The following is an 18811-nucleotide window of genomic DNA, read 5'->3' as shown; positions in this document are numbered from 1 at the left end:
CCCGACTAAGCACTGGCCCCATGTTGGGAAGAGTCAGGCTTCCTTGGAACAATACAGAGGAAAAAATTCCAAGCCTTAGGAGAACAGAATCGTAGTATCAGTCTATCCCACTTGGGAGCTGCCTACCCCACAGACTGATGTGTTACCAGGTCCCAGAGATTCTCCACTCTCAGTGGCCACTGAAAACAGGCTGATTTAAAAAGCCCCCAGAAAAAAAGAGGGCTTCCCTGTGGGTGCAGACGGTACAGAATCCACCTGCAGTGCGGGAGACCTGAGTTCAATCCTTGGGTTGGGAAGATTCCCTAAAGGAGGGCTTGGCAACCCACTCCAGTATTCTTACCTGGAGAATTCCCATGGACAGAGGAGCCCGGCAGGCTGCAGTCCAAGGGGTCGCAAAGAGTCGGACACAACTGAATGACTAAGCACGCATGCTCACACGCAAAAGAGTGGTACAGTGGTTAAGACTCCACTCACAATGTAGGGACATGGGTTTGATCCCTGGCTGGAGAACTAAGATCCTGGGTGCCACTCGAAGCAATCAAAAATTAAAAAAAAAAAAAAAACTTCAAAGGGCTGATTAAAATGGGTGTTCCACCTGTATATTTCAGGATAATAATCTCCCCTTTCAAGGTTCTAACCTTAATCACATCTGCAGAGTCCCCTTTTCTGTATAAGATAACATATGCACAGGTTCCAGGGATTAGAACGTGGGCATATTTGGGGCCATCATTCTGCTGACCATACTTGGGGATCAGAAAAAGGGTTCCAGATTGGTGCAAGATCCCTCTAGCCACAGCAAGGTGGTCCTGTGGTGGAGGGCCCGGTAGGAGAGATGATAAAGCCTGCATTTTATTGTCAGCTTGTTTTGTTAGTGAGAACTTGCTACCACCTCCTGCTGCCATCCAAGCAGCGGGGAGAGGTGCTATTGCTCCTGATTTACATGAAGCAGTCATTCCTGGTCACATGGCTCTGGGACCGGAGGGGACAGTGTGTGGACAAGCTGTCACAGCCTCGGGAGTGAAGGCCTGGGTCGGGAGATATTTCTGTGTTTCACGAGATGATGTTGACTTTTTCATCTAGGAAGCATCAGACCCTGTATGAATTTGTGTCTAGCTACTCGTCCCTCTTGGGGTCCCTTGAGGTTCTTTCCTGCCATCTGATCATAATTCAAGTCCATCTCCAGCCATCTGGGGCTATTTAATCACTTTGAATCCCCAAAGGAGGGGAGGTCTCAAATGCTCACCTTCCAGGGGTACCTTGGCCCCCAGCGAGTCAGCATCCTTTGATGGCAAGCAAAACAGAAAGGAATCTTTGTAAGACACTGGAAGCTGTGGGGTTAATGTGGGATGAAATTCAGGCCTGGAAACAAGCAGAAGCTGGGATAGCTTGGAGGACGGAGCAGGGATTCAGGAGCAGTGTGATCAGGCCACTGCTGGATGCCTGTCTCCAGCCAGTCTCAGAGTCTTTGAGACTTTGCCTAGAATTTATATTCCAAGCATCCATTTGCCCTTTCTTGCACCACTTGCTTGTAATTTTGTTGGTTGAAGAGCAGGGGAAGCTCCAGATTACAGACCCAGCAGCTTGGTTGAAAGCAGCAGGCAACTGCTAAGTGGCAGTTTCTCTCACTAATAAGGAAATAATAAAAGAGTAGATTTTAATTTTCTTCCTAGTGGATGCTGTACCACAGAACTTGCTCACAAAAGACCCATCTTGGGTTATTTTCCTGGTTCCTGAATGTGTAACTTAGGACATTTAAACACATGCTGAGCCATGTATCCCCATGTGCACAAGGATTATTATAGGGGGAAGGGTTCAGATGGAGGCCAGGGAACCCGCTGGACACTAAAAAACAAATACATTTGTCCAGTATTTATCAGGACACTACTATGGCTCAGACGCTCCACAAGGGCTCAGGTCCACAGAAGTAACCAGAAGGAGAACAGTAAGAATATGTAAGATAAGGAGGGGGTGGGGGCAGGGAGAGAAATAGGTGAGGGGGATAAAGAGGTCCAGACCTTCAGTTACAACATAAATGAGTCATGGGGCTGAAACATACAGCGTGGGGAATACAGTGAATAATTACGTGATATCTTTGGATTGACAGGTGACAGCTAGACTTATCATGGTGATTATTTTGAAATGTATACAAATATTGAATCACTATGTCGTATGCCATGAATTAACAGAGTACTGTAGATCAATCATACTTCAAAACCAAACAAACTCATAAAAGAAGAGATCAGATTTGTACTTACCAGGAGTGGGGGGTGGGAGGAAAACGAATTGGATGAATATAGTCAAAAGGTACAATGTTCCAGTTACAAAATTAATAAGTACTAGGGATGTGATGTACAGCATGACAAGATAATTAACACTGCTGGACGCTATATATGAAAGTTGTTAAGGGAATAAATTCTAAGAGTTTTTAGAATATTATCACAAGGAAAATATTTTTCTATTTTTTTAACATTGTAAGTCAGATCATTATGCTATACACCTTAAACGCATACAGTTGTTGTTGTTCAGTCACCCAGTCGTGTCCTACTTTTCATGACCCCATGGACTACAGCACGACAGGCTTCCCCGTGCCTCATCATCTCCTGGAGTTTGCCCAAGTTTATGTCCATCGGGTCGGTGATGCCATCCAACCATCTCATCCTCTGTTGCCCTCTTCTCCTTCTGCCTTCAATCTTTTCCAGCATCAAGGTCTTTTCCAATGAGTCAGCTCTTCGCATCAGGTGGCCAAATTGTTGGAGTTTCAGCTTCAGGGCCAGTTCTTCTAAAGAGTATTCAGGGTTGATTTTCTCTAGGATTGACTGGTTTGATCTCCTTGCAGTCCAAGGGACCCTCAAGAGTCTTCTCCAACACCACAGTTTGAAAGCATCAATTCTTCAACGCTCTGCTTTCTTTTCTGTCCACCTCTCACATCTATACATGACTCCTGGAGAGACCTGTATGCCAATTATATCTCAACAAAACTGGAGGAAAAGGAAATAGAAAAGGTGCCACCACTCAGGGCCCTGCCCAGGCAGGAGAGGGTGGTGATCTGAACCGAGGCAGAAGCAGAGTTCGGATGGGAGGGGACAGTGAAGTTGAGAGGTGGCTGGAGAGTGGATTTGGACCAGACCCAGTGACGGGCTGAAGATGAAACCGGGAGGATGGTGGCCGCCAAGTTTTGGCTCCCCCTGGTGGTGCCATTCACGGAGGAGGAGACCCTCGAGAAGCAGCCCCTTGGGAAAGATGGATGCTATTCAATGTGGGCGTTGTCGCATTTGCAGTATTTGGAGGTCACCCAAGTGGGTCTGAATCAGACAGAAAGACACTCGGATGCCTGAATCAGAGCTCAAGGCAGAGGGTCAGGTTGAAAATGGAGATTGGAGTTTCCTTTTTACCCCACGGTTGGGGGGTCCCTGAAACAACAAAAGCTGCCACTCACCTTCTCTCACAAGAGGAACTCTGATTCTTTTTTTTTTTTTTTTTTTTTTGCCACATCACTCAGCTTGTGGGATCTTAGTTCCTCGACCAGGGATCAAACCTGGGCCCCTGGCTGTGAGAGTACCAAGTCCCAACCACTGGATCACTGGGGAATTCCCCTCCTGAAACAGGACCAAGGATTCTATGGTCCTAGTCCCCCATTTCTTCTGCCTGAGTTTGTCTGTGGAAAATTTTTAGCCAAAGATTAAGTTTAATGAGAGAAGTGAGAACATGCAGAAACAAAGGGAAACAGTCAGAGGAGATCAAATCACAATAGTTTAGTCATTAAGTACATAAAGGCCCTTTAGTTTCTTCTCAAGGGCTATAGATAATATTCTGAGCCATATCCTGTGAGCTGTCTTGTAGATACTGAAACCCCCACCAGGTGGAGAAGTTAACTACATGATGTCCAGACTGTAGCCATAACATAAGCTGCCACAGAGAGCTGCCCTCAAGAAATGGAAACAAACCGACCCTGGAACCGAAGATTTGTTGTTCAGTCGCTAAGTCCTGTCTGACTCTTTGCAACCCCACATACCCTACAGCACGCTAGGCTTCCCCGTCCTTCACTGTCTCCCAGAATTTGCTAAAACTCATGTGCATTGTCAGTGATGCCATCCAACCGTCTCATCCTCTGTCACCCCATTTTCCTCCTGCCTTCAATCTTTCCCAGGATCAGGGTCTTTTCCAATGAGTTGGTTCTTCACATCAGGTGGCCAAAGTATTGGAGTTTCAGCTTCAGCATCAATCCTTCCAATGATATTCAGGACTGATTTCCTTTAGGATTAACTGGTTTAATCTCCTCGCTGTCCAGTGAACTCTTGGGAGTCTTCTCCAGCACCACATTTTGAAAGCATCAGTTCTTCAGTGCTCAGCCTTCTTTATGGTCCAATTCTCATATCTGTACACAACTACCAGAAAAACCATAGCTTTGATTATATAGACCTTTGTCAGCAAAGCAATGTCTCTGCTTTTTAATATGCTGTCTAGGTTTGTCATAGCTTTTTTTCCAAGAAGCAAGAGTCTTTTAATTTTGTGGCTGCAGTCAGTGATTTGGGAACCCAAGAAAATAAAATCTATCACTGTTTCTACTTTTCCCCCAACTATTTTCCATGAAGTGATGGGACCAGATGCTTAGTTTTTTGAACGCTGAATTTTAAGCCAGGTTTTTTCACTCTCCTCTTTCACCCTCATCAAGAAGTTCTTTAGTTCCTCTTGGCTTTCTGCCATTAAAGTGGTATCTGCATATCTGAAGTTGTTGATATTTCTCCTGGCAATCTTGAGTCCACTTTGTGAGTCATCCAGCCTGGCATTTCTCATGATGTACTCTATAGAGAAGTTAAATAAGCAGGGTGACAATATACAGCCTTGCCATACTCCTTTCCCAATTTTGAACCTGTCATTCGGTTCGTGTCTGATTCTAACTGTTGCTTCTTGTCCTGTATACAAGCTTCTCAGGAGACAAGTAAGGTGGTCTGGTATTCCCATCTCCTTAAGCATTTTCCACAGTTTGTTGTGATCCACACAGGCAAAGGCTTTAGCATAGTCAACGAAGAAGAAGCAGATGTTTTTTTTTTGGAATTCCCCTGCTTTTCCTATGATCTGATGGATGTTGGCAATTAGATCTCTGGTTTCTCTGCCTTTTCTAAATCCAACTTGTACATCTGGAAGTTCTCAGTTCATGTACTGCTGAAGCCTACCTTCAAGGATTTTGAGCATAATCTTGCTAGCATGTGAAATTAACTGTACTTAATCAAGGTGATGCTGGTCAGACCACTGATGACCAATTTCAAAATGACAGTCAGAGCTGACTGTACTGTTTTTACACATAGCCCCATCCCTCAGCCTATACAAGCTTTTGCCACTGATTGTCAGTGGAGGGGAACTGGTTCTCGGACAGGAGTTGACCTTCACCCCTGTTAACTTCTTTCAAAATAAAGCAACCTTTCCTTTCCTATCAACTCTTTTGAGAATTGGTTTTCAAGCGGTGGAGTCACCAGACCTGGATTCAGTTACACTCCAACTCCTAACTTCCTAAATATCCAGTCTGAATTTTTCAATGATAATATGTTTGTTTTATAAGTGTTTTTTAGAGTTGTAAGCTTGATCTTTGTTAAAATATTAGTTATAACACGTGTTTTATAATACATAAATTGAAACTCTTCTACTGAAAAAAAAATCAGTATTTTAGTCAGCTTTATTTAATACGTTTTAGAAACAGCAGCCAAAAAGAAGAAAAATACAACAGTCTTTTCCCAGCAACCACAAGTTACAGAAAACTAGCTGGTTTTGATCTCAGCTGACAATCTGGGCAGGATCTCCCCCTTGGAGCAGTTTCGCGTCCTCTGGCATTTGGTGCACGGTTATCAATGTGGCCACTGCTTTCCTTTGTTCCTGTCAGATCTGATTTCCAGGAGCTTTATACCTTCACCCAGCAAGGCAGCAACTTGCCTTCCCTGCCCCGACTCATGGTCGGGTCCTTGCCCTTTCCAGCCACCTCAGCGATGACTTCATACTTAGGAACTCTGGAGGGCCAGAGCACAGCGGGTGTGACCTAAGAGGGAAGATGATGGTCCCAGAAACTGCAGCAGCCTGCCCCCTGGGGGAGGTTCTGGGGGTCCAGTCGTCCTGAGTCTGGACCCACAGAGGAGGCACAAGCCCTCATGGGTTTGTTCTGGATCATGAAGGCAGCCTACACTTCCCTGGGTGCCCTTCTCAGGGCTGTTAGCCAAGGAAGATAAAGCTCCCCTTCTGGGGAGGCTGGGCAAAGCAAAGCTCCTTTGGCAGCTTTGAGCCACAGGATGACGTGAAATGGGCCACCAGGCCATCCTTGGGACCTTGGGACCTCAGTCACCTTGGAAGTGTAGGTAACAGCTGAAGGATCATTCACTTAATACGTATTCACCGGACATCAACTATGTGCTAGGCACTGTGCTGGCTTGCTGGTGTGTGTGATTGTGTGTGTGTGTGTGTAATATGGAGTGCCTATTTATAATGAATAAAAACAGTATGAATGATGATGACAGCTAAATTTATTGAGCATTTATTATGTCGCAAACCATTGCCTAAGCATGGCAGCATATTGTGTTTTTTTAAGTATCGTAGTGATTTTATTTATTTGTTTATTGAAGTAAGTTGATTTACAGTGTTGTGTTGGTGTTTGTGTTGTTGCTGTTTTAGTCACTAAGTCGTGTCCAACTCTTTTGCGACCCCGTGGACTGTAGCCTGACAGGCTCCTCTGTCCACGGGATTTCCCAGGCAACAATACTCGAGTGGGTTATCATTTCTTTCTCCAGGGGCTCTTCCCTACCCAGGGATTGAACCCATATCTCCTGCACTAGAAGGCAGATTCTTTACCGCTGAACCACTAGAAAAGCCAGTGTTGGTGGCATATTATCTTATTTAATTCCGGTGAGAACCCTTGGAAGTCAGCAGATTCTATTATTATCTACTGTTCTGCAGCTGAGACAGGATAAGTAACTTGCTGAGGGCCACTGGGGCCACTGGCGAAATTAGAGCTCCATCAGATTGAGAGGTCTACACCTGTGACCATTTGCCTTTCACAACTTTAGTTCTAATAGAAGAAACAAATCATAACCTCATGCATACATAAACAAAAATAATTACCACCTCTGCTGAGCAGCAGAAAGGAACTGCAGAGAGAGCTGAAGTAGGAGAGTGAATGTGTTCAGACAGAGCGCTTGGGGGTCAGAGGAGAGCTGGGAGGAGGAAGGCTCCAGGAGCTAGAACCGCGGGTGCCAAGACCTGGAGGTGGGAAGGAGCCTGGCTTGTTGTAGGGTCAGGCGCAGGCCTCGATGGCTGGGGGAATAGGGGTCTGAAGGCCAGGGCAGGAGTCTGGGTTTTCCTTGAGGCACTGGTGTGTGTGTGTTGTGTGTGTGTGTATATATATATATATATAATATGAAAATCTAAAATTATCTTTTATTTATTTAAATTTTATTTTTCATTTAAATAAATAAAATTTATTTATTTATTTATTTTTGCACGACACATGGGATCTTAGTTCCCTGCCCAAGGATTGAACCCATGCCCCTCACATTGAAAATGCAGAGTCTTCACTACCAGGACTGCCAGGGAAGTCCTAGCCCTGGTATTATGAGTATGGTGGAGATGTGATTGGGTTTACATATTAAGGTGATTCTGCATGGGCTGGAGGACATGTGAGGAAGGGGAGGCCTGTTGGAGTCCAAGACTGACGCTGGAGGAGGATACCTGGGGGGACCTGGAGCAAGGTGGTGGCTGGGAGAGGCCTGAGGGCTGTTTAGAGAGATGTGTTGTAGGCAGGATCCTTGATGTAGATTTCGTGTCAGGGGTGAGGGAGGTGTTCATGGATCAAATGCTATTAATACAATTTCCGGATCTTCAAAATACTCCAACTGGGTCGGGGGGGGAGAAGTGGGGAGGGGGTTCAGTTCAGTTCAGTTCAGTTCAGTCACTCAGTCATGTCCCACTCTTTGCGACCCGATGAATTGCAGCACGCCAGGCCTCCCTGTCCATCACCAACTCCCGGAGTCCACCCAAACCCATGTCCATCGAGTCGATGATGCCATCCAACCATCTCATCCTCTGTCAGCACCCCCTTCTCCTGCCCTCAATCTTTCCCAGCAATAGGGTCTTTTCAAATGAGTTAGCTCTTCGCATCAGGTGGCCAAAGTATTGGAGCTTCAGCTTCAACATCAGTCCTTCCAATGAACACCCAGGACTGATCTCCTTTAGAATGGACTGGTTGGATCTCCTTGCAGTCCAAGGGACTTGAAAGAGTCTTCTCCAACACCACAGTTCTAAAGCATCAATTCTTCGGTGCTCAGCTTTCTTTATAGTCCAACTCTCACATCCACACATGACCACTGGGAAAACAATAGCCTTGACTAGATGGACCTTTGTTGGCAAAGTAATGTCTCTGCTTTTTAATATGCTGTCTAGGTTGGTCATAACTTTCCTTCCAAGGAGTAAGTGTCTTTTATTTTCATGGCTGCTGTCACCATCTGCAGTGATTTTGGAGCCCAGAAAAAGAAAGTCAGCCACTGTTTCCACTGTTTCCCCATCTATTTGCCATGAAGTGGTAGAACCGGATGACATGATCTTAGTTTTCTGAAGTGGGGGTGTGTGTGGGTGAAATAAGAGTGATGGCTGTGACGCTGGGCTCTGGAGACAAAGAACTCTGTTGCATCAATCTCTCTACTTTTGTGGTGCTTGAAATTTTACATAATTAATGCAAAGTTAAAAAGAAAAAACAAGAAAAAGATTGCTATACAAGTGTCAAGTTTAAGCAAGAGTGCTGATTCTATTTCCTGAGATGGAAAAGATAGAGAGGAGCAGGGCTAGAGGGGGTGAAGATCAGACATCCTCTCTTTTTTTTTAATATATATTTTTTAAAGTTTATTTGGCTGTGCTGGGTCTTAGTTGTGGCACACAGGATCTTTGATCTTTGTTGCAATTAGTTGCCCAACCAGGGATCGAACCTAGGCCCCCTGCATTGGGAGCACAGAGTCTTAGCCACGGGACCACCAGGGAAGTCCCTCAGGCACCCTCTGTGTGGCACCGCTCTCTCTCTCTCTCCATCATAGAACAGAGACAGAGGCTTCTGGGATTTAGGGACAAAGTTCTGGTCCCCTTCCTCAGCCATTATTCTCCTTTTGAGAATGGTTTAGAATGGAGCATCCAGGTTCACTGTTGGCTCTCATAAAGTCCAAACACGTGAACAAAACACACCAGCCCAGTAGAGAGGAGCTGTCCAGTGACTCTCCATTAAGAGGTGGGGATTTCCCTGGCGGCCCAGGGGTTAAGACTCCGAGCTTTCACTGCAGAGGGGCACAGCTTTGATCCCTGGCCGGAGAATTAAGGTCTTTCATGGTGTGACCAAAAGCTAGAAAGAAAGAAAGAGATAGAACTGGGTTCAGAGCCTGTATCAGTTACCCACTGCATGTAACAAACCTCTCCAGAATGTAGTGGCTTGAAACAAGGATTCCTTATTTCTCACCAGTCTGTAGGTCAACAGTGTAAGCTGGGGTCAGCTCATTAGTTTGTCTGCTAGTCTCACCTGGGGGGCATTCTTGGGCTACAGTCCTCTGCGGCTCCACTGGGGCTGACCTGTCTGAAATGGCCTCACTCCTGTATCTGGAAGCTGATGCTGGCCCTTGGCCAGGGCGTGTGACCGCTTACCTCTCAGGAGGTCAGGCTGGGCAGCTTCACTGCATGGTGGTCTCTGGGCTCCAGGAGAGTGTAGGTGGAAGCTGCAAGCCCTCTAGCAGCCCAGCCTCCAAAGTGGCGCAGCCTGACTTCTGCCACAATTTATTGGTCAAGGCAAGTCATAGGCCAGCCCAGATCTAAAGAGCGAGGAAATAGATCCCACCTCTCAATGGGAGGCACTGCAGAATTTGCATTCATATTTAATCTACTATAGGCCAGAGGGTCCCAATAAATGACCGAAGCATGTCATTCTGCCCCCAGTAGGCCCACATCTCATATACCACCACCTTCTCCCTGAAACAAGCATTATAAAACGATTGGAGTTCAGGAATTCCCTGGCAGTCCAGGGGTTAGGACTCTGCACTTTCACTGTTGGGGGGCCTGGGTTCAATCCCTGGCCAACCCCACAAGCTTCGAGGTGTGGTCAAAAAAAAAAATCTGTTGGTGCTCATTTTGCAGATCAGTCTATAGACATTGATTGGTTAGGAATGGTGTTTGACTCATTGGCTGATTCCATTTTTTAAAAATTTATTTATTTGGTCTTAGTTGCAGCACATGAGATCTTCAATCTTTATCACGGCGTGTGGGATCTAGCTCCCTGACCAAGGATTGTACCTGCATTGGAAGCAAGCATCTTAGCAACTTGAGCACCAGGAAAGCCCCTGATTGCATTCTGGAAGATGGCCGCTAATATATCTCCCACCTCACATGCTGATCTTACAATGTGATGGTGAGGAGCCTCCACGGAGAGGCGAGGGTCTTACGTTCCCTCCCCTTGAAACTGGGTGGGCCTTTGAAATAGGTTTAACCGATAGAAAGGGGCAGAAGTGATGTATTTGATTTTGAAGGCGAGAAGGCAAAGAGCAATATAGCCTTCACCAAATTCTCTTGGTGAATTTGTCCTTGGATCCGAGCCGCCAAGGTATAAGGAAGCCCAAGTTTGGAGATGCCCTCTCTGGGTGTTCCAGCCAATAGCCCTAGTTAGGCCCCCAGCCATCAGCCAGCATCAACTGCCAGACACGTGAATGAACGTTCTTTCAGATGATTCCACTCCTGGCTTTTGCTTCTTTCAGCAGAGGCCCTAGAAGTCATGGAATAAAGATAAGCCATCCTCATTGTGCCGTGTCTGAATGTGTGGCCCACAGAAATCAGGAGAGATAAGAATGATTATTGATTTTTAAAAAATAATTTTATTTATTCATTTATTTTTGGCTGTGCTGGGTCTTCCTTGCTGCGTGCTTTTCTCTAGCTGTGGTGACAGGGGGCTACTCTCCTTTTTCGGTGTGCAGGCTTCTCGTTGTGGCGGCTTCTCTTGTGGCACAGCGCAGGCTTTAGGCTGGGCGGGCTTCAGTAGCTGTGACACAGGGGCTCAGGAGTTGCAGCTCCCGGGCTCTAGAGCACAGGCTCAATAGTTGTGGCCCATGGGCTTGGTTGCTCCATGGCATGTGGGATCTTCCCAGACCAGGGATCGAACCCATGTCTCCTGCATTGGCAGATGGATTCTTTACCACTGAGCCACGAGGGAAGACTGACTATTGATGTTTTAAGCCACTAAGTTTTAGTGTAATCTGTGTTGCAGCAGTAGATCGACAATAATGTAAGCTGCTGGTAATAGAGACAAGAAAAAACAGTGGCTTAAACAACCTAACAGCTGACTTCTCGTTTTCACTGAGAGGGTCTGGAAGTAGGAAACCCAGGGATGATATGGACATACCTATGATATCATCAGAAGCCCAGGGTCTTTTTTTGTTTGGTTGGTTTTTTTGGCCACATCATGCAGCATGCAGGATCCTAGTTCCCCAGCCAGGGAAGCTTAGAATCCTAACCACTGGACAACCAGAGAATTGTTGTCTTCCCAGGGTCTTTTGTCTTGCTGTTCTATTATCGTCAGCACATGGCTACAATTCTCAAGGTCACCTCCTGATCCAAAGTAACTACTGGAGTTCCAACGATCACATCTGCCTTCCAGGCTGAAGGCAGGATGAAGCAGAGAGGACAGAACTAGCCTTCACCAATATTGTTTCCATTTCGAGGAACATTTTTAGAAATTCCTTCCAGGACCTTCTGCTTATATCTCATACCCTAAAATTAAGTCACACAGCCACACCATATGTGCAAGGGAGGCTGGAAATGTTGCCTTTTAGCTGAGCTCATTGCCATCTAAAGTAAAACTGGGGTTCTGGTGTTGAAGAGAGGAGGAGAATGGATAGTGACTCATGGGCTGATGGTTGGTGGCTGCTGTGTTAGAGCAGGACAATGGAAGAGGGGTCTTCCCATATTGGGGAGCTGGAGCTACACATTGGCCCCCAACCTGCTGCAGCCTCCTTGAATGTTTGGGGACCGTGGAATTTTCCATCTAAGTTGCTTCTGAACAAAGGATGGACTTCATTCCCTGCAAGGCAGTGGGCTGATGTATGAGGAAAGCTCTGGTCTCTAACTTCACCCTCCCCAGGTGACCAGCAGGCAGCTGGACTTTTGCTAAAAATCTAACATGCAGCACTGAGCTTACCACTTCCTCCGTGACCACCTTCCATGGTTGCCCCAGTTTACCGGCAAATTCTTGGCATTGATGTTGAAGGCCTCAGCCACCTCCTCCACAGCTCTGCTTTGACCCCTACTTCATGCCTGGCACCCAAGCCTTTGTGTGGGTAGCTCCACTGTCCAGAACACCTTCCACCCGTCTCTGGGAGAATCCCACCCACCTTTAGCACTCTCATGTCGCCTTTGCATGGGCTAGAAAAGACTGTCCTGTATCCGGGCCTCCCAGGTGGCTCAGTGTTAAGGAATCCACCTGCCAGTCCAGGAGATACAAGAGACGTGGGTTCGATCCCTGGTTGGGGAAGATTCCCCTGGAGGAGGAAATGGCAACCCACTCCAGTATTCTTGCCTGGGAAATCCTGTGGACAGAAGAGCCTGGTGGGCTACAATCCAAGGGGTTGCAAAAGACTGGCTGAGTGTGCACGCACACCCTTTATCCAGCTCCCAGGGCTTGAGGAGTGGCATACAGGTGGGATTCCAAGCACATGTGCCCCTTGCCCAGCAAACACCCTGCAGAGCTGTACAGGGAGATGTCACTTTAAGGACCTCCCTAGGGAGAGAGGGAGGTCCTTCCTTTACCCGCTCTGTCCTGGGACCCCACGCCCTGATCTGGGGCTGGCTAGTTCCAGCTTTGCGTCCTCTGACCTGCTCAGTGCCCATTCCCCCAGATCCATGACACCAACAGCCATTCAGGGAACTGAGCTTGTGCCACAGGCCATACCTCTCTCTTCCCACTTCGGGGACCAGTCACCCATCCCTTGGGCTTCCCAGGTGGCGCTAGTGGTAAGGAAGCTGCCTGCCAATGCAGGAGACATAAGAGATGCCGATCCAGTCCCTGAGTCAGGAAGATCCCCTGGAGGAGGGTATGGCAACCCACTGCAGTATGCTTGCCCGGAGAATCCCATGGACAGAGGAGCCTGGTGGGCTACAGTCCATGGGGTCACAAAGAGTCAGACACGACTGAGCGACTAAGCACAGCACCCCTCCCTTAGTCTTCAGCACACCCAGCAGCAGAATGGAAACCCCTGCTGGGCTGAAAGCGGGGCCACTTGGATAGTCCCTTGGAAATGACCCAGATGCCAGTAGATTGGAGTCAGCTACTCAGAGCAACACAAACCCAAATCTCAGAGGCCCCAGCCTGGGCGGGGAGCTCACCCTCTCCTGGGGGTGCTGCAGCCACCCCACCCCTGGCACCACCGCCACCCCCAGACCCTGCCAGGCCCACCGTGTTTGTTGTGGTGGCCTCGAACCCACCACCAAGAAATGCACGAGAGACGACGTTCCGTTTCATACCTTTTATTTTATCTGCATCTTCTCTGCCTTCTCCCTCCCCCACCGGCTCCTGAGAGGGGGTGGAAGCCCCAGTTGGAAGGGAAGGGACTACTCTCGCCTCCCTGGGGGAGGGACGGTGTCCCCTGGGCCAGGCCCCAGTGATGGAGGAAGCAGGGGCCTCCCTGGCAGAGCAAGGGCATCGTCCAAGAGGCTGTGGCCAGGGCTGAGACCCCTCGGATGCCCTGCGGCCCTGAGCCCCGTGGGTCATCAGGAAGGCAAAGAGCAGAGAAGTCAGGGGGCGATGAGAGATGTGCGCATGGCTGAGAGGTGGACACGGACGTCAGGGGCCAGGAGCAGAGACTAGGGAAGGCGGACTCGAGGGGGGCCCCTGAGAAGGAACCCCGGGTTATAGGGGCGACTGGGTGCGGGGGAAGGGTGCACCAGGGAAAGCAGGGGGTGGGGTGAGTGGGACAGGGTTGTGCTCCAAGAACCAGGCTCCCGGTAGAGGGGCCGGGCTGCAGGGTCTGATCAGGGGCTGGCCCTGAGCAGAGGCCTGGCAGGGGAGGAGGACGGGGACTCTGGGAGGGGAGCAGGGCTGAGGCCGCGGTGCTGCCATAGCCAACTCTCCAGGTTCGTGGATGCCAGCCCAGCTGGGCGTGGCCCCAAACCACCAATTTGTGCTTCTGGGTTGCTTGAGGGCCCCAAACGTGGCCTCCACCATGCCGGGAAGGGTCCATAGGCAGCCAGCCCTCTGCAGCGGGCAACTGCTGTCCCTAGGACTCCTCCCCCAGCCCAGGTTTTCTGGAAACTTCCTTTCCTGCCCAGCCTGGGAGGTCCCCAGAGCTAGACCACCTGCCATCGCAGGGGGTGGGACATGGTGGTGGCGGTGGCGGTGGAGGGGAGCCATGCTGGGACGGTTCCTAGACTCAACTGCGGGGGTGTCCTTTCGCCCCCCAGATGACCAGGGGTCACTGCAAGCTTAGTCTAAGGGCTCCGCCCCCACCCCCACCCCTCGTGTGCTGGTCTGGTTTCCCTCCTGTTTTGGACAGCAATCACTCAGGCATGGAAGCCCCTGGGGTGGGATGGTGGGGAGAGGGCCAGTCTGGGGGCCACACGGGTCTCAGAGAGCACCCTGGCCGTCCCCCTGGCAGCCGCTGTCACCGTGGACGATGAGCACCGGGAAGTAAAGGGCGTCCTCATAGCACGGTGGGCTTTCCAGGGGCTCTGTGTCCTCCCCGCGGCGCCCCAGCGGCCCCCCGCTCAGGCTTCGGAAGACCCCCGGCGTGGCTCGACCCCCGGCTCCCAGCGAGAGGCGGCTGCGGCTGAAAGGCAGGCGGGGCCCGCTGGGCCGGGCGGGCGGCAGCGAGTTGCTGCTGACGGAGCGGCGGCAGCGCTGGCAGCCTCGGAGGTAGGCGCCCGAGCCGGCGCCCATGACCACAGCCTCCGAGTAGCTGGGCACCAGCTGCCGGTTGGAGCAGATGTGCCACTCGAGCTCGGTGAAGTCCACCGTGGCCACTCGGGAGAGCGGGGGCCCGCTGGGCACGGCGCCCGGCGGGGGCGAGCTGGCGCCGAAGAGCTTCTCCACCTGGTAGTGGACGTGGGCCGTGCCGTAGGCCGCCACCACGCGCAGCGGCCAGGACAGCGTGGCCGCCGACACCAGCCAGAAGACCCAGGCGCGCGCGTACCAGGGCGGGCTGCGCGGGTCGGCGAACACCATGAGGGACTCGCGGAAGTCCACGTCCTTCAGGTGCATGCCCTCGCGGGCCTCCAGGTAGTCGTCCAGGCCCTCGTTGGCGCTGAAGAAGCGGGCCCGCTGGGTGAGGTACGAGGCCTCGGCCTCGGCGCTGCCGAAGCTGAAGCACTTGGTGAAGCGCAGCCGCGTGGCCGCGTGGTCGGCCAGGCCCACGAGCTCCTTGGAGACGTCGCGGACGCCGTGCGCCGAGTAGTCGAACTCGCCCCGCGCCGTGCGGCTGTCGGCCCTCTCGTGGTAGACCTGCGTGGTGGTGTAGGCGTCGCCGTTGCGGTAGCGGGTGATCTGGCGGGTACGCCGCACGTAGTGGTAGCTGGTGGCCTTCCACCAGACGCAGGGCGGCGCCTGCTGCAGCCGGCGGATCAGGGCGAGCACGGTGCTGGCGTCGGTGCGCGGCGCCTGGCAGGACCGCGCGTGACAGTGCCAGCACTCGGCCAGGTAGAGGAGGTAGAGGAGGGAGACGAAGGCCAGGGGGATGTACAGATAGCCGTCGGAGCAGGGGCTGGCCGGGTAGGTGGGCGGCGGCCCCCCGCCTCCGCGGGCCAGGGCGGCCTCTGGCCCCAGGACCAGCCGGGGCACCGTGGCCAGGCGGCACCAGGCCACCACGGCGCCGCAGGCGTGGATGAGCAGGGTGAGAAGCAGGCACTTCCAGTGCGACTCGCGGCACAGAGAGCTTCCCAGAGACTGCTTCAGGGGCCGCTGCTGCAGAAGGGGCAATGAGAGGGGAGGCCCGGGTCAGCCCCGTGAAGGGGGTGGGGCTTCGCTCCCCACGTTCCAGAGGAGGAAACTGAGGCTCTGAGGGATGGGGGGGCTTGCTCCTGGCCTCACCCCTCTAGCCAACTCACAGCAGAGCCGCAGGGCTCCAACTATGTGCCCTGAGCCTGGCCTCCACCGTGCCCTGTCTCCTCTCAGTCAGGCGCATGTAGGAGAGAACAGATTCATCTCTGCCACCAGAGGGAAGGATACCCCAGCTCCCCAACGACTGGCTGCTGAGGAAACTGCCTTCTGGTCCTGACTTCACTCCCGATTTGCTGTGTGATTGCAGCCATATCCCTGCCCTCTCTGGGCACTGATTCCTGGACCTGGGGGTGTGGGGAGCCAGGGTGGCAGGGGGTCCTGAGGGTGGAGAGCCTAGGGGCGGCCTTAGGTGCCCGGGATTGGGTGCTGGCTCCACCACTGACTGTATGACTTGGCTAGTCCCCTCATCCTCTTTGGACCTCAGTTTCCTCATCTGTAAACTGGGGTTGTTTACAGTCAACTGGGGTTGTGACAAGTCAAGGAGATCCTACGTGTGAAGATCTTAGCATAGGGTCTGGCCAGATTTCCCATTACCCTGCAATCCCTCTGGCCCATTGGTCTAACTAGGGATGGCAGGAGACTTGGGAGAGGCTTTTAAGTAAATGAGAAAGAGGAAGAGAGAGAGGTGTGAGTCTGGAGGGAGGGGAGCAGACGGAGCGCCTTCCTCCACTCCCCATCTGCGCTGAGGGAGGGGGCGGGACACAGCTGTGGGGCAGCAGGGACCACTCCCTGGCCCAGGGACTCGGGCACACCCTCCCTGGCAGAGTTTCCAGCCTGGCCCCCACTTTATCCCCAGATGCCCAGGGAGAGAAAAGAGGGAGGAGAGAAGGGGTGAAAAGGGGAAGAAGGAAGAGAAAACAGCATAGGTGGGCTTAAGGGGCCACCGTGTCCGCCACAGTCCCACCAGGCCCCGAGAGACCCAAGAGGAGAGGAACTGTCCCCAGCCCACCACAGGTGCCCCCCCAGCCTGCAGGGGCAGTCAGATGCACATACCCTCATCCACCCCAGGATTCACGCCACCCCACCCCAAGTTCATTGAAGAATCCACCCACCAGGAATGTGATCACTGCCTGTTTATCTGACAAACACCAGCCCTCACCAGTGCCCAGGGTACAACCTCCTTCCCCATGGTGCCATGGTGCCAAGGTGCCTGTGCACTTGCCTCCCCCCTGTTCCCCCGCCCAGGGCCCACCCACCACAGGAGACACAGAGGCACATACATGTTATACACTCACTGAAACCCAGGGACACACCTTACCTATCACAGTGCACATCCCCCGTCTCTACCCCTACTGCAACCTGACGCCCACGCCCTACAGACCCACCCACAACAGGGCTGCGCTCACACACACTCACTCATTAGCACTTCACCCAAGCCATGGGCCCCCGGTCCCTCACCTGACTATAGGGCACATATGTCCCATTCAAGGTGTGGGGAGCACCCACTGACGTCCACACACCCACAAGCATCCTACATTCACCCAAACACACACATAGATCCACTCACCGCCTATCACCCAGACACCCCACACTGGGCCCCGCACCCCTGCAGATCCTCTTCCTCCTTAGGACTGAGGAGGGGCCGTTCTGATGGTCCCAACCAGCAGGATGGGCCCTGGGTCCTCACCTCTGGGAGAGGGAGAAGGGGTACCCGAAGGCCACCTCCCTTCCTCTCCCCTCTTCCCTCTACTCCCTGCCCCCCCACCCCCAGTCCCTGCTACTGCTGCTGCATTGCAGGCTCCACCCCGGGCACCTCGAGAACGGCGGGCGGGCGGGGGGCCTGACCCGGGGGCTCTGGGGAAGAGGCACAGCGCTGCAGAACGGGACGTGCAGGGGCCCGGTGCTGACGTCACCGGAGGGCGAGGCTGGATGAGGGGGCGTCAGGGGCGGGAGTTGTCCCCCATATCCCTTCCCAGCCGCCCCACCCCGACCCCCACGCGGGCCCCTAGGCCCCGAGACCCCTCGCAGGATGCAGATTACCCCAGTGACGTCATTGACCATAGGGGCTCCGGACTTCCCTCCTCAGGCCCGGCTTTGGGGGTCTCCCCGGCTCTTCTCGCCCTCTCCCCTCTGCAGCCCCAGCTCCGGTCCCCCATCACCCGGCGCCGGTACCTCCTCCCGCAGCGGCTCGCCGTCCGGGATGATCTCGGGCACGTCCCCGCTGTCGCCACTGCCGTCCTCGGGCATGGTGTCCTGGCTGCTTGGGCGGCCCCCGCCCGGGCCCGGGGCATGATAGGGGGGAGCGCGGAGGGCTGCGGCGTGGCCCCGGAGGGCGTCCGCTCGGCTCAGCGGCCGCGGAGGGAGTGCGCGGAGCTCGAGCGCGGCGGCGGTGGCGGCGGCAGTGGCGGCGGCGTTGGCGGCCGAGGTGCCCGGCGCCCCGCCCTCCGCTGACCCCGCCCCCACGGCACCCGCGGCGCCGCCGGCAGCGCCTGGTACCGCGGGCATTGCCCCCGCCCCCGAGAAGCCCAGGCTGGGCGGACGGACGCCTGGGTTCCCCTCCTGCCGCGCTCGCGCTTGCGACCTTGGATGAGTCCTTGCTTTCTGGAGCCTGAGTTACCCACGCTGTAAATAGAATCTCGAGGGTGGGTAGGTGGGTGGGTGCCGGCGGGGTCCTATCTCTGAGGAGTAGGCCCAGGTCTAAGCCCACCCAGACCCCATCTCTGAAGCCTCGCTTGTGGCGGTGGTACAAGGGCAGTTACAGACCTGAATGCTGTGGTGAGCCTCATTAGCTGGACAGAGGCGCTGGGCTCTACTTGAAGTAGGCAAGCA

General features: G+C 52.7%; 1 protein-coding gene across 1 annotated transcript; it reads right to left on the bottom strand.

Moving 5' to 3' along the window:
• Positions 1–13502: 13502 nt before the first annotated feature.
• On the bottom strand, positions 13503–18229 carry TMEM151A (transmembrane protein 151A). The gene is made up of 2 exons (XM_040256358.1): positions 18155–18229; positions 13503–15946 (listed from the first exon to the last, which is right to left on the bottom strand). Exons 1-2 carry the CDS (start codon positions 18227–18229, stop codon positions 14615–14617), a joined length of 1407 nt encoding a protein of 468 aa, XP_040112292.1. The 3' UTR covers positions 13503–14614.
• Between the last annotated feature and the right edge of the window lie 582 nt (positions 18230–18811).

Source organism: Oryx dammah, unplaced genomic scaffold, assembly GCF_014754425.2.
Source record: "Oryx dammah isolate SB20612 unplaced genomic scaffold, SCBI_Odam_1.1 HiC_scaffold_15, whole genome shotgun sequence".
Taxonomy (NCBI): domain Eukaryota; kingdom Metazoa; phylum Chordata; class Mammalia; order Artiodactyla; family Bovidae; genus Oryx; species Oryx dammah.
The sequence above is the reverse complement of the archived record's forward strand: the minus strand, read 5'-3'. Positions and strand labels throughout refer to the sequence as shown.

Coding starts and splice junctions, on each gene's coding strand:
- TMEM151A (XM_040256358.1), bottom strand. CDS start 18,229: ATGCCCGAGGACGGCAGTGGCGACAGCGGGGACGTGCCCGAGATCATC. Junction 15,947..18,154: donor GCGAGCCGCTGCGGGAGGAG/GTACCGGCGCCG, acceptor CCCCTTCTGCAG/CAGCGGCCCCTGAAGCAGTC.